The 17,123-nt window shown below is 49.6% G+C and overlaps 5 protein-coding genes across 5 annotated transcripts; 1 reads left to right on the forward strand and 4 right to left on the reverse strand.

Moving 5' to 3' along the window:
- Positions 1–1,161: 1,161 nt before the first annotated feature.
- On the reverse strand, positions 1,162–6,438 carry EJ05DRAFT_475007 (UDP-glucose:glyco protein glucosyltransferas-like protein). The gene is made up of 5 exons (XM_033743712.1): positions 6,092–6,438; positions 5,691–6,044; positions 4,802–5,642; positions 4,495–4,755; positions 1,162–4,443 (listed from the first exon to the last, which is right to left on the reverse strand). Exons 1-5 carry the CDS (start codon positions 6,238–6,240, stop codon positions 1,504–1,506), a joined length of 4,545 nt encoding a protein of 1,514 aa, XP_033602434.1. The 5' UTR covers positions 6,241–6,438; the 3' UTR covers positions 1,162–1,503.
- A 356-nt stretch (positions 6,439–6,794) lies between these two features.
- EJ05DRAFT_317844 (RmlC-like cupin) lies at positions 6,795–7,949 on the reverse strand. The gene is made up of 2 exons (XM_033740738.1): positions 7,423–7,949; positions 6,795–7,375 (listed from the first exon to the last, which is right to left on the reverse strand). Exons 1-2 carry the CDS (start codon positions 7,788–7,790, stop codon positions 6,949–6,951), a joined length of 795 nt encoding a protein of 264 aa, XP_033602435.1. The 5' UTR covers positions 7,791–7,949; the 3' UTR covers positions 6,795–6,948.
- A 497-nt stretch (positions 7,950–8,446) lies between these two features.
- EJ05DRAFT_317836 (uncharacterized protein) lies at positions 8,447–9,666 on the reverse strand. Its single transcript, XM_033740737.1, has one exon. The coding sequence runs from the start codon at positions 9,482–9,484 to the stop codon at positions 8,564–8,566; it is 921 nt and encodes a 306-aa protein (XP_033602436.1). The 5' UTR covers positions 9,485–9,666; the 3' UTR covers positions 8,447–8,563.
- Positions 9,667–10,696: 1,030 nt separating this feature from the next.
- On the forward strand, positions 10,697–14,920 carry EJ05DRAFT_451025 (Coatomer, alpha subunit). The gene is made up of 6 exons (XM_033742380.1): positions 10,697–10,911; positions 10,966–11,015; positions 11,066–11,385; positions 11,438–14,163; positions 14,213–14,506; positions 14,557–14,920. Exons 1-6 carry the CDS (start codon positions 10,882–10,884, stop codon positions 14,797–14,799), a joined length of 3,663 nt encoding a protein of 1,220 aa, XP_033602437.1. The 5' UTR covers positions 10,697–10,881; the 3' UTR covers positions 14,800–14,920.
- Positions 14,916–17,057, reverse strand: EJ05DRAFT_317947 (uncharacterized protein). Its single transcript, XM_033740739.1, has 2 exons — positions 17,016–17,057; positions 14,916–16,950 (listed from the first exon to the last, which is right to left on the reverse strand). Exon 2 carries the CDS (start codon positions 16,811–16,813, stop codon positions 14,957–14,959), a length of 1,857 nt encoding a protein of 618 aa, XP_033602438.1. The 5' UTR covers positions 16,814–16,950; positions 17,016–17,057; the 3' UTR covers positions 14,916–14,956.
- Between the last annotated feature and the right edge of the window lie 66 nt (positions 17,058–17,123).

A 17,123-nucleotide genomic window follows, 5' to 3' on the forward strand; every position in this document is an offset into this window, starting at 1 on the left:
CAGGAACGTGGCAAAAGTCAAAAGTCAAAAGACAAAGTCGAAACGACAATGGAAACAACAGGCTGAGGTGTGAGGTGCAGTCAACAAAGAAAACACCACACACCTAGCTAGCACCACCAGCCGTTGACGTTGACCCACTCCTTGATAAATGATTGATTGATAGAGACTTAGAGAGTATCTGGGCAACGCACGCCCCCCTGGCTGCGGCTGTAGATCGGCCAGAAAGTGGACCTACGACCAGCTACACTATCCATCCATCCATCCTACTGGAAGCGAAACGAAACGAAACGAAAATTCATAGAGAAAAAAGGTCCCCCCCTTGTTGCCTCCCTCCTTGTCCCTGGCCAAGGATGGCTGGGCGAGTAAATGGTCTGACGATTAATTTCGTTGTTTCCCTTGTCGGGTGTGGTATGTTTAAACGGCCATTCATTCATGGCATATTGATGTGCGGATGAGATTCCCACGTCTCGAGGCCGCCATGTAATGCTGCGGTTGCGTCCTTGGGTGTTCGTGGTGGCGCCGGGTGGCTTGCTGGCTTGCTGGCATGCTCGGGCGTGGAGGCTCAGTTTCCCTTAGCTGGTGGACCTTCTAGGTAGGTGGGGGCTGAGCTGCTGTGTGAGTGAGTGAGTGAGTGAGTGAGACATAACAAAAGTGTATGTTATGCTATAATGCCACCAAAAACCTACCTACACCTTATGCCATCTACATAGTCAAAAATCACTCACTCAGGCCAGTCAGGCCAGCAGCGCTGAACAGTAATAGACCAAGAAGCCGAAAGGGTAGCATCAACGAGAACCATCATGCTCAGCTGTCCAGCCAGCCAGTCATGTGCCAACCAACCCAATACAAAGGGCCACCTGAGGAGTGAGGAGCAAGATATCCATCTGCTGATTGATGATGGCGATGATAGTAGTAGTGGTGGTGTGCTGTTTTAAAATGACCATACTTAATTATTGTATGATCCATTTCCGTCATCACCTGCATCCGTTCGTCACCCCGAGAGATAATGATTACGTATGTGAACAGGAAAGGAACAGACATGGGATTTGATTAATTAGTTAGTCTCGTGAGCCGAGTGCTTGGATGCTTGATGGCATGCCATCTTCATTCATTCGAACCGATTAATTACACTGTGAGTTTGGAGCGCGCGATATGAGAACGAAGTCGTCATGCGTTTTTTGTTTCGCTTTACTTCTACTTGTTCATTCATTCACCCTTCCTTCCCTTTGTTTACCCAAGCTATACCTTAGTAGCTACAACTCACCCACCCAGCAACTGATCAGCCAAGACACGCATACCACATCGTATCCGCGATGCTGCCGTCCCATCACGTAGTCTTGCATCTTACTCCCATGAAAAAGACCTCGTGCTTCCAATATGCTGCTGCGTGACACGCCTCTCGGCTATTCTATTCTATCTTCCGAGGGAAATCTCTACCTGCGTACCTACCTACCTACCCACGTTTCTCTCTCTCTCCATGTATATGTACATCCATCTCATCTCCTACAGCTCATCCCGCTTCCGCTCCGCTGCCTTCTCAATAAACTCCCGTTCATTCTCCAGCTCCTGCTCGCTCTTCAGCGTCACTCTCTCCCCTTGCACCCGTTTCGCCAATGCTGCAATCTCGTCGTCGTACACTGTCCATTCCGGTACCTGTCTTCTTGCGCGGTCCAGCTTGGGCTCCTTTGTCTCTGGGTTGTTGCACAGGTCAATTGTCTTCGCTTCCTTGAGGCTTGCATCGCTGCACCATGTCTCACACCAGAGCCACTCTTGCGGCAGACTATGGATGGGAAGCATGGTCTGCATGTTGTTGGGCAGGTCCTGGTCTAGATTGCTCAGACTGTTGGGGTCCGCTGACAGCTGATGATACTGCTGGCGTAGTCGATCGCCAGCAGCCATCTGTCTGAATTGCTTCAGGTCGACCACGTAGAGAGCGCTGATGTGGTAGGGCAACCCGCGGAGGAAGCTTTTCCAGTAGCCCACCTTCCAGAACCGGTACCCCTCCATCTCTGTGCGACTGTCGCACATGGGCGTGAATCCATAAGGTGCCCCTTGCAAGTCATGCTTCACTAGTTCGTACATGTCCGTTCGCACAATCTGGTCTGCGTCGACAAAGATGACCTTGTCCAGGTCGAGCGGGAAGAGGACGTCGAGGAAAAGTATCTTGTAGCCCCAGATCTCGCGCTGCTTCTCCTTCTGCCCTCGTAGCCAGTGCGGCCACTTGTACGTGACCATCTCGTACTCAAACCCGTATTCAGCCGCCATGTTGGGGAGAAACGACTTGAACGATGGTGATAAAAATTGCTCAATGAACCAGAACTTGACCGTATGGCTTGTGTGCTTCATCACACTCAGCATCATGATGTTGAGCATGCGTTCGTACAAATGTCCACTCGCCACAGAGAAGATGTTAATTTCGGCGTGCTTGGAGGCCTTTCCAGGACTTAGTCCATTGTGCGAGACCAGGTCTGAGAGCCCTTTCAGACCCTGCGATATTAGCTTGCTGCCTGATAAGCCGACCTTGGAAAGGAGCGTGTCAACAACTTCACCAGCTGTATCAGCCAGATCGGCTGCAAAGCTAGATGGCCCCGACAACACATCCTCCTCTTCCATGCCGGGGTTGCGACTGAATCGCGGGTACAGTGTTGCTCCCTGAAAGCTCATCAGCGCAATTTCTGGGGTTTCATCTCCAGCCTGAGGGTTGTATCCTTTAGTTCCCGCGCTTTCAAGCTTGAATACCTCCTGACTACGCCCACTCTGAAGAGAAATGCTATAGAAGCCGGGCACAGCCTTGAATTGGAAGTACCCAAGATTGGCCATGATGAGAGTGTCTGCAATTTGAGCGTCCTTGGCAGTCCCGAGAACAAGCTGCGCGCCGCGAGGAGCTACTGTTGTCGTCAGGTCTCGAGAATGTCCTTCGATGAGGATGTGTTCTAGTTTGTAGAGTGCATCTATAGATGCTAGCTGGCCTAGTGAGCTGAGCTTGATGTTATCCAAGTCGTGGATACTCTCTTCCGGAGCCACGAGCCATGACGCTGCTACGTCCATACCCATTGTCAACAATGCCTCCGCAGGGATGCCCGAAAACGATGCACGGAGACCACTAACAGACCCGTCCACCTCGAACATTGGCTTTGACTCGAGGACGTATCGATAGAAACGCTTGATTGGGAGCTCGGATAAGCTTGGCTTCGGGTTCATGAAGATGCGCAAGTGGATACCATCCAACTCTGACAGAACTTTGATCATCGGGATCCAGCGCTGAGCAACTTCACTGGCGGGGTCTATTGACGCGACCAGTTGGACCGTCGCCTTCGCTTCATCTCCGTTGACGATGGCAGAATGTGTCGAATTGAATTTGTCAAATATGCTAGTCCTGACCGTGTTGGAAGTCTCAAACATACCTTCAGGCACGTCTGATTTTGATGAGAGCGCAAGAATAGAGCTAAGCTTAGCAGCGTCGGACGGTGTCTTGATTCGGTCAATGAGATCCAGCTTTGAAATAGCTGCAACTGCAGGTCCAATGCGCTTCTTGACTTCATAATCCATCATTGTCTCAAAATCTGCTTTCAAGAACGCAGTACCTTCGGGAAGAGGTCCAACCAGCCGCCCATTGACGAGCACGCCCTGCTCACCCGGCTGGAGTCCTGTCAGCTTGACCAAAGGTTGTGCCTTAGTCCAGAACCGCTGAGCATCTTCTTTGCTGACTTCATTGAGATCTCCTGCGAATGAGTCTGTGAGCTCGATGGGTCTGAGTGACCGGCCATCTTTGTTAAGGACTAGGAGCCCACGTGACCAATGTGGTTCATCGGAAGACCCGGCTGAAGGGTTGTGGACGTATATTGTCTCGACGCTCGTGTTAGATTCCCTTAAGCGATACTGAGACGACTGTGACAGAAGCCGCCTGCCATCTACGCTGTCAAAGTCGGCGATGACTATCATCTGAGCCCAATTCTCTTTCGCAGCGTTGTCTTCAACCGCTATGCGCGGTGCACCTGTGAGGAATTCTCCATGATCTTCCCATATCTTTCCGACATCGAACAGACGGACGCTACTTTCGTCTTTGGGTATGATGAGTGGGTTGCGGTTCAAGGCGGCCTGGAATAGGAAGATTTCCGGAAGCCAGCTGTCATCCGTGAAAACTTTCTCAAAGACACCTCTCTGGATCTTCCTGAAATCTAAACCGATTCTAGAGCTAAGATTTTGAAGCCAGTCATCGTCCATAGTCACTGGTACCCCGTTCACAAACACAACGGATTCTGGTCCAGATATTGCTAGCCTGTTTGTATAACCACGAGCGCTTTCGAGACGCTTGGAAAGCTCCTCATCCACAAGAAGCTCTTCGAAGGTCAGTGCAGTTTGGTCCTTGCGTATGTTAACGCCTTCAATGGAGGATAGAAACGCAGACTTGTCCGCAGATCCATAGCTTTTGCTAGAAACAACCTATCCGAATTGATCAGCAGTTCATATCAGGTGAAACATAGGACTGTTTACCATTTCTAGATATGATAACATAGTCTTGAGACCATATGTCTCCAAGAGGTGATATACAACTCGAGCTTGTTCGGCACTTGCGGAGGTCGTGGTAAGGGGGACCAAGCCCCATTGAACTGGTATCTTGCGCTGAATCAAACCACGCAGGGTCTCTAGGACAAGGCTGATATCCTTTGAAGCGGAGAAGTCGATGGGAACAATGCTGTTGTGCAAATCACGTCTCAAGGGTGGCAGCTGTCCGGGATACATCCGTTGAAGAAGCTGCTGGAGTTAGTCTCCATAGTTCTATTGAGGCCCTGATACTGACCGTAGTAAGTTGAGTCGGCCAGTCCTCGTATCGCTTGTCTTTTTCGATGTTGTTGAGCCATAGAAGCACCTTTCCGCCTTCATTCGCGTCCCTAAAGTCATACCGCTGAGGGTCATCTTCGCCGTGAGTTTGTGCAACTTCAGAGTGCGATAGCAATTTTATTGCTTCGGGTCCACTAAACCCAAGCCTTCGCACTCCATTGATCAGCTTCCTCTCCCGACGGAGATGGTCGAGCAAGGAGAATGGATCGACCTTCCGGGGATCGACTTGAATGCCATTAATCCAAATCACGTTGTAGCCAGCTGGTAGAGCAAGATCACGATTTCCTTTCCATTCCTGGACAAATTCTTGCGATGCATTGTGCGCGCTGATGGCTGAAGAGTGTTTAGGGAAGTCCTGGGACAACTTCAATAATGTGTCAAGGGGATCTTTGCTCCCCAGAACAAAACTAGCAGCGTTTATTCCTAGAGACTCTAGCTCAGACTTTGAGAGAGGCTTCACATCCCGGATCTCATGTGTCCCCTCAAGCAGGGAATCTGCTTCGATGTTGACTTTCGCGGCCCCAAGCCCGTCACTCCGACCTTCCTGCCGGTCATCGATAACAATGTAGTCTGTCCTCTTCAGAGCTAGCTCGACTCCGTATCCGCTGACTAGCAAAGGTCTCGAAATCCCACTAGGGGGTTTGTGACGTATTCTATAAGAGGTTTTCCCTTGCCTTGCGGTTGCGCTCAGTGTTTTGTGGAATTGCGAGAATATCTCACTGGTGATGTCGACGTAAAGAATGGACGAGAGAGCGTTCAGAGGATCACCGAGGATACGATCAAATGGCAACTGTGCGGACCTGGGCAAGGTTAGCTTGACTCTCGAAATGCCAGGCCACACGTCTTACCCAGAAGACACCAGAGACGTCTTGGGAGAATCTAAGGAGGGAGAGCAGTACTGCTTCCCACCAAAAGCCACCCAGGCTTCACACTTCTGTCCATCTGCCCCTGGAACTGACGGTTCTGCAGAGGTATTGTAATATTGGTAATGCGCCTCTATGCGCGGAGCTTCCGAACGTATGGATAGTGCCAGCTGGAATGAGGACAGAGCTTCCGGCTCTGTGATATGACCATCCACCTCGAGTAATCCCAAGAACCTTGTATATAGTTCCTCGTCCGTTTGCACAGTGTTGAAATAGCCGTCTGCAATGCGATCAAGAATCGGGAAATAGGCTGTCACATTCTCTTCTGCGGCAGTCTCGCTACATCAGTCAGCTCTGTCCATTTCTGGGCGAGTACGAGGTCTCACAGGAGCTCTACTAGGTATGGAGGAGAGCCGAAAGCAGCTCTCAGGGCTACGTTTACTGGAGGCGTTTGTGCTAAGGTTGACGTTGGAACGAGGATACTAGAAGCGAGAAACGCTGTCCGTGTGCTCAGAGCCCATGTGTGTGCCTTCATGATTGCTCAGAGTATGTTTATAGAAAACCACGCATGAGTATTAGAAGCACACGAGATGATGTCCGCCAATCGACGCGGTAAGAAACACGAAGAGCGACAGATTTGGATTTACGCTCCAAATAAAGAGAAAATGCGAGACTAGATCATGCTTGCCATCATTGGAGATCTGCGCCGTCTGCCCAATGCGCCGACGTCAATCGTACTGCGTATGTGTTCTTTAGGTGAAGCCGAGGATTCGCCGCAATTTCGATATCGAGAGCCACAATCCGGATAGGTAGCCTTGTACGCTTCTTCGCCATTCTATCATCTATGCAGGCTTGAACGTATGACTAGATTCTTACGAGTGTCGATATGTAGAACATATGCGCCGATCGCCCTTCCCGCCCGCAAAAGACACTAATGTCGAATTCCACAAAGCACAATCTTCGTAGCGTCACACCAAGCAGACGTCGTAAATTATCTAAGGTTATAGTGGACCCATCCAAGTATGATTACAGGTAGTGGTTCACGAAGCCTGGAAATGGATACAAACACGCCTGGCCGAGCTTTCAAGAACAATAAAATCAGTCAATTTCGCCCCTATAGACAACAAACACCGACCATCGCAAGAATACTAATCTAGACCTAGAAATTCTGAATACGCCAACGCTATGCGGAATGGTATCTGAAAATCGCCCACCGTCGTCAAGAACATTACATCGATTCTACTTAGAGGCCAATGCTGTGCATCTTGCCTTCGGTCTTGCACTTTTGATAGCACGCCTCAGTAGCAATAGCAAGGTTGGCCGGAATGTTCTGGCGGATAGTCTGAATATCGGCACCGGCGAGAGATTTGGGGAAGCCAATGACCGCTTTGACGACCTCATCGTTCAAGTTAAGGAAGTTCTGAGCAATCTGACCAGTGCCCGGGTCCTCGCTGTTGAGGGCAGCGACGAATGTGGTGTTGTCGCAGTTGTTATTAAACTGGTAGTGGATAGACCCAACCGGGAAAACCGTGCCTTGTAGTTTCTCGACCCTCGCAGTGAGCTCAGACTGTTTGCCTGCACCGACAATAGCGTTCTCGAGAATGATACCGACGTCGACACCTGGCCCCTCTACAACAGTAAGGAATTCGGTAGCACGAGGATGGACGTGTCTGTAAACAATTAGTATATGTTTGCGCGGTGGAGAACGGAGACATACGGGGTATTTATACCACAGGGACCAAGGTTGGCGACAGTGACAGAGATGCCGAGATCAGTCAGAACCGGGAAGGTCTCGACGTTAGCAGATTTGACTGTGCCACCAGCTGAAACAGCACCATTGTTGAAGTCGAAAACCAATGCCTTCTTGAGAGCTTCGGCATCAAGGAGCTCAGACCCTTTTTGGTCTTTGGTAAAGAGTCTTTGGAAGCGGATCTTGGCGGAAGGGGCTGTCTGAAGCGATTCGAGGAAGGGGATATCAGGGCCAGCAGGGGCTTGACGAGCAGAGAGTGAGGAAGAAGCTGGTGCCGCTTGAGTGATTGAGGCCGTAAGGGCTAGGAACAGGATCTTAGTGATAGATGGTGACATTATGATGTTTGGTTTCAGTTCTCAACAAATGTTTCAAACTGTAAGAACTAGTGATACAAGATCGTTGAGCAATGACACAACAGATGGTGGGTGTATTTGCTTGACGAGTGTGATGTAGATAATAGTTTTTTAGGTACATCCCATCGTCACTTTATACATTTCTCGTCTTGCATGAGTCCGTCTATCCACAAGCGCCCCATTGGACAGAAGTCGTCCAGCTATGCGCAGTGGCTGAGGCGAAGCTGAATTCGAAGCCCTTTGCCAAGCTCGTCAACATCAGAGGTTAGCCACGAAAAACGTGGGTGTTAGCTTATCTAGATTATCGTACGGTGAGATTGACCCTGGCATGTGGTACAGATCCAAGATTTTCATGGGGTATCCTTCCTCGGAAACACGAGTGCCGTGCTGTGTTTAGCCGCGAGCTGGTGCGGCGCAGGCACTGCTCAAAATAGATATGGTTCATAAGCAAATGCCAAGGACCTTCGAATACCTGAGATTCCGATGCAAGGTCTGCAGCTGTCCAGCGACCAAACCCCATGCAACTCTAGTTTCTCGCATTCGCTCTCCAAGTGCTCCATCTGTTCCAGCCACTTCATCAATTGTGCCTTCCATTTGGGACACCCAATGATCATGAGCTTTAGACCGACACTAATGCACCAGAGGACAAAATTTGGACAGACCAGGATCCAGACTAATGCAGGAGAACAGGAGTTGTCAATATTGAAGAGAATCCTCTGCCACAAAATAGTAATAGCAGTCAAACAAAAGTATATTTACGCCCTTGAGGAAGGACGACTTATATCTGAGTCGATAATCATAGGGTCATCGAGGACCCAGAATGGTAGAGCCTCAAGTGACGGCACGATCTCGCCATCCAACAGCGCTGGTGATGAGCGGAACGTGTCATGCCCGTTTGGCTCTTCATCCTCAGGGATGTTGAAACTCGGGAGCTCCTCGAAGGTAAGGGATGACCTGTCGCCTGGGCCACGCACACGACGTCGCAGTCGTCGAGCGCTACAACCCAAGTCATGTGCATTCAATTCTTCGAGGTCGTCCGTGTCCGTGTCGCTACCTATACTTTGACTGTGTGTACGCTTGTAATAGCCTGCGCTCCATCTCTTCTTCTTCCTTCTGTATCTTCTCGCCTGCTCACCTGACACATTCTCATCGTCTGTACCGCAATTCATCCTCCGAAACCCTCCCAGAAGAATGTCTCTGTCATCGTGTCCATGATCACTAGTGACCTCCTCCGTGTTGTCTGGCCTCACGATTTCGACGTCACTGGCAAATGAAGATGTGGTATCAGCGAGTTCTTCGATGATGAGCTGATCCTGCGATGCTTTCCTATCTAACGGTTTTTGGATGCCAAGGCCACTGTTCTGGGTTCCTGCATCTGACGGCTCTGGACTTGAAGCCTGTGCAAAGCTTGAGACGCTCGAGCGCCTTGCCGATGTATTCTGAGCCTGAGGCCTAGTATAGTTGAAATGATGGCCTTGGCCTATTGGCTCGATATGCTCGAGAGGAGGCGATTGTGATTGACTGAAGGCTGAATATGTAAACAGACCTGCGTATCGTGTTGGAGGGTGGCTCGTAGCCGACGGGAAGCGGGGTTGTGTCTTTGAACTAGGTGTAGCTGGAGGAGACGTGGGCTGCGTGGGAAGAGGATGGGAAGTTTTGGGATCAGACTCGTTCATGGCTATTCGCTGAGTGCAATAGTCAATCAATTTGAAAAATCCAGAATGTATTGGTCGTCAAATGTGACTTGGACGGGTTGATGCCACAAAGCGCAAATCAACAGAGGCCGGTCTATTGAAACGATGGGATCGATCAGGGGCACAAAAGTGCGACGAGTATTTAGGATATGAATATGGAAGAATAATGGTTTGTAGACTTTGAGAGCATTACCATGTTTCGGACAGTCGGACTTTTGTTGAGCTTGACGTCGGCGCGCATGCCACGATAGCAAATCGTGGGAGTGTAAAGAAGTCAGTCCCGGCGACTTTGATGGCTTATCGTGAGGCGAGCGAACAATGAACTCATAGGTAGCAGTGCAGGAAAATGACAGCTCAGAGCAGGAGACTTCGACCAGTAGGAAAAGGAAGACGTGGGGAAGGTCAAACCTACCCCAGAAAGAATTTTTCCACAGAGGCCTTGAAAGATGTGATGATGACTGTTCGGTGTTGGGTCTTAGGGTTCGTCGTGCAAAAAAGAAAGATCAATCCAGCGTCCGCCGGTTAGATTCTCGCCAGCTGTTCCATCGGCCTTTGAGCTGGCAAGCGGACGCCCAAGACCTTTCAAGGAGATGCCCATATGAAATGTGTTCGCCAGCAATTTGTGTGGAGCAGGACACACTGCAAGGGTAGTAGCCTTTCGCATCTCGCAGTAATTTCTGGCCTGCTGCAGTAGTGAACTAAGTGAAGCATGTCCTCGAACCAATCGCAGCGTCCGGTCATGTTCGCGTGAACAGGCCAATCCCTGTCATCGAGATATGGACGAGTGTATGAGATGGCTTCAGCATGGATGAGGCGTGTGTGGCAATGATCCTCCTCGAGAGCAAAATTCGGCTACATCATCATGTTCATATCGTCAGTCGCCAGAGCGCGAAATTTTCGACTGGGACCTTGCTGCTCGATCTCGACAGTCAGTAGTCAAGCAGATGGGGAAAAATTGTGGATACATCAAACATGGGCAGAACCTTCGAGGGTTCTATGAGTGGTGTATGAAGTGACAGAATTGCCCCGAGAGGATGAAGTTTTCAAATTTCAGGAAGTTCCGGTCAACTTTTTCAAGTTTCTGCCTTAGAATATCCATCAGCCTGAGGCTTTAAATAATATTATGTAAGCGTGTAAAAGCGCGCCTGCCTGCATCTGGAAAGCTAGACGAGTCGCGATGAGGCCAGAGAATACGTTCCGTCTGGCTGTTGTTGTGCGAAGCCAAAGGTGTATGCGGGCAGTACCCTCGACCCTTGAAATCCTCTTACGTCCCATTCCTCCCACGAACACGTCCATCTACACAGGCAATTGTAAATCGCGAAGCCCTGTCAAGAGAGTATACGCAAGTACTGAAGCTGCGGCTTCCATTGCTCCTCACCATGGCATCTACTCCATCGATGCTCACTAAGGCATGTCGAACTCCGCACGCTTCACCAGCGCTGCCAACTGACTTGATTGATTAGTTTGAATCCAAGTCTTCAAGAGCGAAGGGTATTGCCTTTCACCCCAAGAGGTCAGATCTCTCAGTTTCCCTACCCCTCCGATATCTTACTAGCATCACAGACCATGGATATTGGTTTCTTTACACAGCTCGACGATTCAATTATGGGACTATCGCATGGGCACCCTGATCGACCGCTTTGAAGAGCATGATGGGCCCGTTCGCGGCATCGACTTCCACAAAACACAACCCCTCTTCGTTTCTGGCGGTGACGACTACAAGATCAAAGTTTGGTCATATCAAACACGACGATGTCTGTTCACGTTGAATGGTCATTTAGACTACGTCAGGACGGTCTTCTTCCATCACGAGCTACCATGGATCCTGTCGAGTTCCGATGACCAGACAATTAGGATCTGGAATTGGCAAAACAGGTCACTCAGTATGTCAAGAGCCAAGCTTGAGGGTTACTTGGATAACTAACCCATCTTCAGTTTGCACCATGACCGGTCACAATCATTATACTATGTGCGCACAATTCCACCCGAAGGAGGACCTCATCGTTTCCGCTTCGCTCGATCAATCCGTAAGAGTGTGGGATATTTCTGGCTTGCGCAAGAAGCATTCTGCTCCAACGTCGATGACCTTTGAAGACCAAATGGCTCGTTCGAACCAAAATCAGGCAGATATGTTTGGCAATACAGACGCAGTAGTAAAATTTGTTTTAGAGGGTCACGATCGTGGAGTCAATTGGGTAGCCTTCCACCCTACTCTACCGCTGATCGTTTCTGCCGGTGATGACAGACTGGTAAAACTCTGGCGCATGAGCGAAACTAAAGCATGGGAGGTTGACACTTGCCGAGGGCATTTTCAGAACGCCTCAGCTTGTTTGTTCCATCCACATCAGGACCTCATACTTTCTGTCGGCGAAGACAAAACCATTCGAGTATGGGATTTGAATAAGCGCACATCCGTACAGTCTTTCAAGAGAGAGAATGATCGTTTCTGGGTTATCGCGGCGCATCCAGAGATCAATCTCTTCGCTGCTGGTCACGATAATGGCGTAATGGTCTTCAAGCTGGAACGTGAGCGACCAGCCTCGACAATCTATCAAAACAACCTCTTCTACATCACAAAGGAAAAGCATGTACGCTCATACGACTTGACGAAGAGCTTGGAGTCACCTTCGATGCTCTCGCTGAAGAAACTCGGGAGTGCTTGGGTGCCCCCGCGCACTATGTCCTATAATCCTGCTGAGAGAGCCATCCTTGTGACGTCTTCTGCCGATGGCGGCTGCTATGAGTTGATCAGTCTTCCTCGAGATGCGAGTGGCGCTGTCGAGCCCACAGACACGAAACGGGGCACCGGTAACTCCGCTGTGTTTGTTGCACGGAATCGTTTCGCAGTATTCACTCAGTCAAACCAACAAATCGATATCAAAGATCTCTCAAACTCAACAACAAAGACCATCAAGCCGCCGCCGGGAACTATAGATATCTACTTTGGTGGGACTGGGTGCCTGTTCCTGATCACAGCGACGTCCGTTGTTCTTTACGACATACAACAGAAAAAGCAGCTGGCTGAGCTTGCCGTCAATGGAGTTAAGTACGTTGTTTGGTCATCTGACAATCTTCATGCTGCTCTGCTAAGCAAACACAACGTGACAATCGTCAACAAGAATCTCGAGCAGGTTAGCACATTGCATGAGACTATTCGTATCAAGAGCGCGACTTGGGATGATGCAGGTGTCTTACTCTACTCTACCCTAAATCATATCAAGTATACCCTGATGAATGGTGACAACGGAATTGTGCGCACTTTGGAACATACTGTATACCTCCAAAAAGTCCGAGGTCGCAACATCTACTGCTTAGATCGCGCCGCAAAACCCAAGATTCTTCAGATCGACCCAACAGAATACCGGTTCAAACTGGCCCTGATTAAACGCGACTATAACGAGATGTTGAACATCATTAAGAATTCTTCCCTGGTTGGCCAATCGATCATCGCATATCTACAAAAGAAAGGCTACCCTGAGATTGCACTCCAATTCGTGCAAGATCCGCAAACACGCTTCGAACTGGCGATCGAATGCGGTAACTTGGATGTGGCTGTTGAGATGGCTAGGCAGCTCGATCGACCCAAGCTTTGGAGCCGTTTGAGCACTGAAGCTCTGGCACACGGAAACCACCAAGTCGTGGAGATGACATATCAGAAGCTGCGCAACTTTGATAAGTTATCATTCTTGTATCTTTCCACCGGTGATTCAGATAAACTTAAAAGGATGGCTAAGATCGCCGAGCATCGAGGCGACATGACAGCACGCTTCCAAAACGGACTTTACTTGGGTGATGCCGAGAATCGCATTGAGATGTTCAAGGAAATCGACCTTTACCCGCTAGCATATCTCACCGCAAAGACCCACGGACTTGAAGAAGAAGCGCAATCGATATTGGAGATCAGCGGCCTCACCGAAGACCAGATTTCTCTTCCACAGCTTGGTAGCCCTCTGAGTCCCCCAAAACCGGTGGTTCCTACATACAAAGCCAATTGGCCTGTCAAGACTACATCTTCCTCGGTCTTCGAGAAGGCACTTATGGGACAAGTCGACGCAATCGAGGACGCCGCTCCAGCGCCCAACGGATCAGCCGATGATGACCTGCTCGGCGACGAGCTAACAGGTGCAACGGGTGCCCTAGGTGAAGACGAGGAAGACGAGGAAGCTGCAGGATGGGACATGGGTGATGACGTCGAGGTAGAGGCAGAGAGCGACTTCGTCAATGTTGAAAGCGCAGAGGGGGGTGCTGGCAGCAGCGAAGCAGACATGTGGTCAAGGAATTCGCCCATTGCTGCAGATCACGTTGCTGCGGGATCATTCGATACAGCAATGCAGCTGCTCAATCGTCAGGTTGGTGCTGTGAATTTCAAACCACTCGAGTGGCGATTCCAAGAGATTTACCAAGCAACGAGAACATTTTTGCCCGCGAACCCTGGCCTACCTCCTCTTGTCAACTATGTGAGGAGGACAGTAAATGAAACCGATTCAAGAAAAGTATTACCAATCATTCCGCGCGACTTGGAGTCAATCACTGCCGTCGACCTTCAGCAAGGGCGTAACCAAATGAAGAGCAACAAACTCGAGGATGGCGTCCAAACATACAAGAAAATTCTGCAGCTTCTCCTTGTGAATGCTGTCGCGTCGCAGCAAGAGGTCATTGAGGTAAATAAACCATCGATCGCAATGGTTATAGCTACTTACTTTGTCATAGGCCAAATCCGTCATTACAACATCTGCACAGTATGCTCTTGCCATGACTATAGAATTGGAGCGTCGTAAGATCACCAACAACGCTACCGATGTATCCTCGCTGTCTGAGGACGTCAAAAAACGTGCCTTTGAGCTCTCTGCATACTTCACCATCCCCGAACTAGAACCCGCCCATAAGACTCTCACTCTCCTCGCCGCCATGAACTTTGCAAACAAGAACAAGCAACTCTCTTCTGCATTGAGCTTCGCGAATTCGATGATTGATCATGGCACTAATGCTAAGTTCAAGGAAAATGTACGCAAGTGTGCACTTTTGATGTGACATCACTAACGATACTTTTTTAGGCCAAGAAAATCAAGACCATATGCGAACGCAACCCCACCGATGTTATCGATATCGATTTCGACTCCTTTGCCGATTTTGACATCTGTGCTGCCTCGCTTACGCCAATCTACCAGGGCAGTCCTTCTGTTGCCTGTCCATTCGACGGCAGCAAGTACCATTCGAAGTACAAGAACACGGTTTGCAAGATATGTGACGTATGCCAGGTTGGTGCACCTGCTAGTGGGATCAGGTTGTTCGTTTGAGCGTTTCGCCAGTGTGTTACGATTGTGCCCTCAAAATTTAGATAGGGACCTTTGTAGCGATTGGAGTACTATATAGCCATCGTGATTAAAATGACAGGCGCTAATTAACATAGACTATGTTGTGATCAAACTACATTGTGATAATCCTGCAATAGCCTCAAAAGCTCATCGCCCGCCGCCTCTGCAGTTTACCCCTCTTCTTCGATTCTTGTAGTTGGATATCGTCTTTCTTCACGTCTAACGCCGCTTCACGACCATCCTGATTGGATCTTTTGACCGTCTCTAACGACAAGCCCGATCTCAGCATACAAGCGACGTCATAAGCGGCACACATATTTCTTCTCATCCTTCTTTCTCCTAAGCCCTCTCTGGCTTCAAGTGTCCTAGACCTTGTTCGTGCCGCTGATAGTGGTACCGGTGCCAGGACTGCTGGTCCCAGCAAGGGTCGAGGAGTTTCAAAGGTAGGCCGGCCGCCTCGCGACAAGTAGTGCTCTAGATCGAAAGGTGTGTTCAGAGGGTCAGACGTCGGTGAAATGGATTGAGACAACATGTGAGGCGAGGTTTCAGATGTGTGTGCATGTTTCTCTGAACTTGAGGCTAAAGGTGCTGAGAAGTAGTCTTCCGCCCCTGGAGAGCCCTCTTCGGTACCGCGACTCGGTGTAAGAAACATACCAGAAGAGGCAGTCTTGGATATAAGCAGCGGACTAGATGACCCCAGCTGTTGCTGTCCAGCTGTAGTGACGGTTTCTGTGACTGACTCGGTAGAGTTCCAAGGTGCCATAGATTCTTGTTGTATGCCATAGGTCCTGGTCTGTAGGTCTTTGCATGTCGCTGTATCCATGCGTGTTTCATTCAGATACTCGACCATACCAAGTTGATCTTCAGGGCGCGAATGAGGAGATAATGGAGATTCTCTGTAGCGAGCATAAAAGCTAGCCAGTTTTGGCCTACTAAGAGGCATCACAGGAGCCCGAGATGTAGGAAGCGAACTATTGGGTGGAATTCTAGGCATCTCGGGTGGTTGTAACTCCAAGGAACTATGTACAGTATGTCTCCGCTCTTTGGAAAGAATGGAGCCCAGTCGGTGGCGTAGAACGGCTTCCCAAGGTCTCTTCAGGACGGGATCAGTAGTAGTGCGAAGAACGGGACCCATTGTGGAACTTCGACGTGTCCATGATCGCTTTATCCTGGTCAATGAATGCAAGAAGCCTGGTGACTTTAGGATGTGTGCAGGAGGGACGGACCCTCGCATAGCTTCCGATGATAGTGAGGTCATACTGTTCGTACGAGATGCTTCTGGTCCACTGTTCTCAGATAGGAGGAGCTCCGCTATGGTTCGAGATCTGATGCTGTCCGAATCATTCGTATCCGCTGAGCTAGCGTTGGTGGCCACTTCACGGAGCATATTTCTCTCTAGGTGTGCCGAAACTTCAGTCGTTCCCGGATTGAACTCGCTCCAATCTAGGAATTCCTGTAGTGACTCGATGGGATTCCGTTGCGGTTGCGTTTCAAGACTGGGGGAATCCGTTGTTTTCCTTGGAGCTGCAGAGTCTCCCAAGGATGAGCTGGAAGACTTATGTGCATGTGATGCAAGTAACGGACCCCTAGTATGATAAACTTGTGTCGGGTAACGTTTTCTTCTATTATGTTGGCGAAGACAACCCACAAACTCTGGTTGGTACTCTGGACAGGGGCTGCGACCTTGGCTACTGCGAGTCCCAACTGGCTTGACTGAATTATGACTAGTTGCTAGCATTTCAGCTGAGCTCAGTTGAATAGTATCGTTCCGGGTAGCCTCTGGAGAATTAGGAATGTGAGGGTCAGACCCCAAGGCGGAAACTTCTCCCGAGAGATTCCGTGGAAAAGTCTGTTCGTAAGTCGCGTGCTGCTCCATATGAAGCCATTGTGAGGCATCCTCAGTCATCTGTTCACCAAATTCTATTACACGAGCTTCTTGGACCAACTCTTCACACCCAGCGAATTCGTGCTGGTTGTTTTTTGGTATGTATTTCATGTAGGCAAGATGCTGTATGGATGTGTGCAGCGAATTTTGTCGCACGGGCTCATATATAGAAATATGTTCATGAATTAGGAGGTTTTGACAATTAAGAACTCCTCAATCGGAGTGGCGTGGTCAGGTAGTAAGGTGTACTAATTGAACGCGGAGACTGTGAGTCTATGGGTAATGAGACCGCTATACATTGGTAGAGACATACCCAGAACTGTATGTCAGCTCTCGTGTTGCGACGTCAGTCTGCTTTGGGCTGCCGAACTCAGTATCTGCTCTGTGCCAGGCAGGAACGCATAGGCTGTTTTGTGTATAA

This window comes from Pseudovirgaria hyperparasitica (genome assembly GCF_010093815.1).
Source record: "Pseudovirgaria hyperparasitica strain CBS 121739 unplaced genomic scaffold EJ05scaffold_5, whole genome shotgun sequence".
Taxonomy (NCBI): domain Eukaryota; kingdom Fungi; phylum Ascomycota; class Dothideomycetes; order Acrospermales; family Acrospermaceae; genus Pseudovirgaria; species Pseudovirgaria hyperparasitica.

Coding starts and splice junctions, on each gene's coding strand:
- EJ05DRAFT_451025 (XM_033742380.1), top strand. CDS start 10,882: ATGGCATCTACTCCATCGATGCTCACTAAG. Junction 14,164..14,212: donor CGCAGCAAGAGGTCATTGAG/GTAAATAAACCA, acceptor ACTTTGTCATAG/GCCAAATCCGTCATTACAAC. Junction 14,507..14,556: donor ATGCTAAGTTCAAGGAAAAT/GTACGCAAGTGT, acceptor ATACTTTTTTAG/GCCAAGAAAATCAAGACCAT.
- EJ05DRAFT_317947 (XM_033740739.1), bottom strand. CDS start 16,813: ATGAAATACATACCAAAAAACAACCAGCACGAATTCGCTGGGTGTGAA.
- EJ05DRAFT_317844 (XM_033740738.1), bottom strand. CDS start 7,790: ATGTCACCATCTATCACTAAGATCCTGTTCCTAGCCCTTACGGCCTCA. Junction 7,376..7,422: donor CCCTGTGGTATAAATACCCC/GTATGTCTCCGT, acceptor AATTGTTTACAG/ACACGTCCATCCTCGTGCTA.
- EJ05DRAFT_475007 (XM_033743712.1), bottom strand. CDS start 6,240: ATGAAGGCACACACATGGGCTCTGAGCACACGGACAGCGTTTCTCGCT. Junction 6,045..6,091: donor CCATACCTAGTAGAGCTCCT/GTGAGACCTCGT, acceptor TGACTGATGTAG/CGAGACTGCCGCAGAAGAGA. Junction 4,756..4,801: donor GGCCGACTCAACTTACTACG/GTCAGTATCAGG, acceptor TAACTCCAGCAG/CTTCTTCAACGGATGTATCC.
- EJ05DRAFT_317836 (XM_033740737.1), bottom strand. CDS start 9,484: ATGAACGAGTCTGATCCCAAAACTTCCCATCCTCTTCCCACGCAGCCC.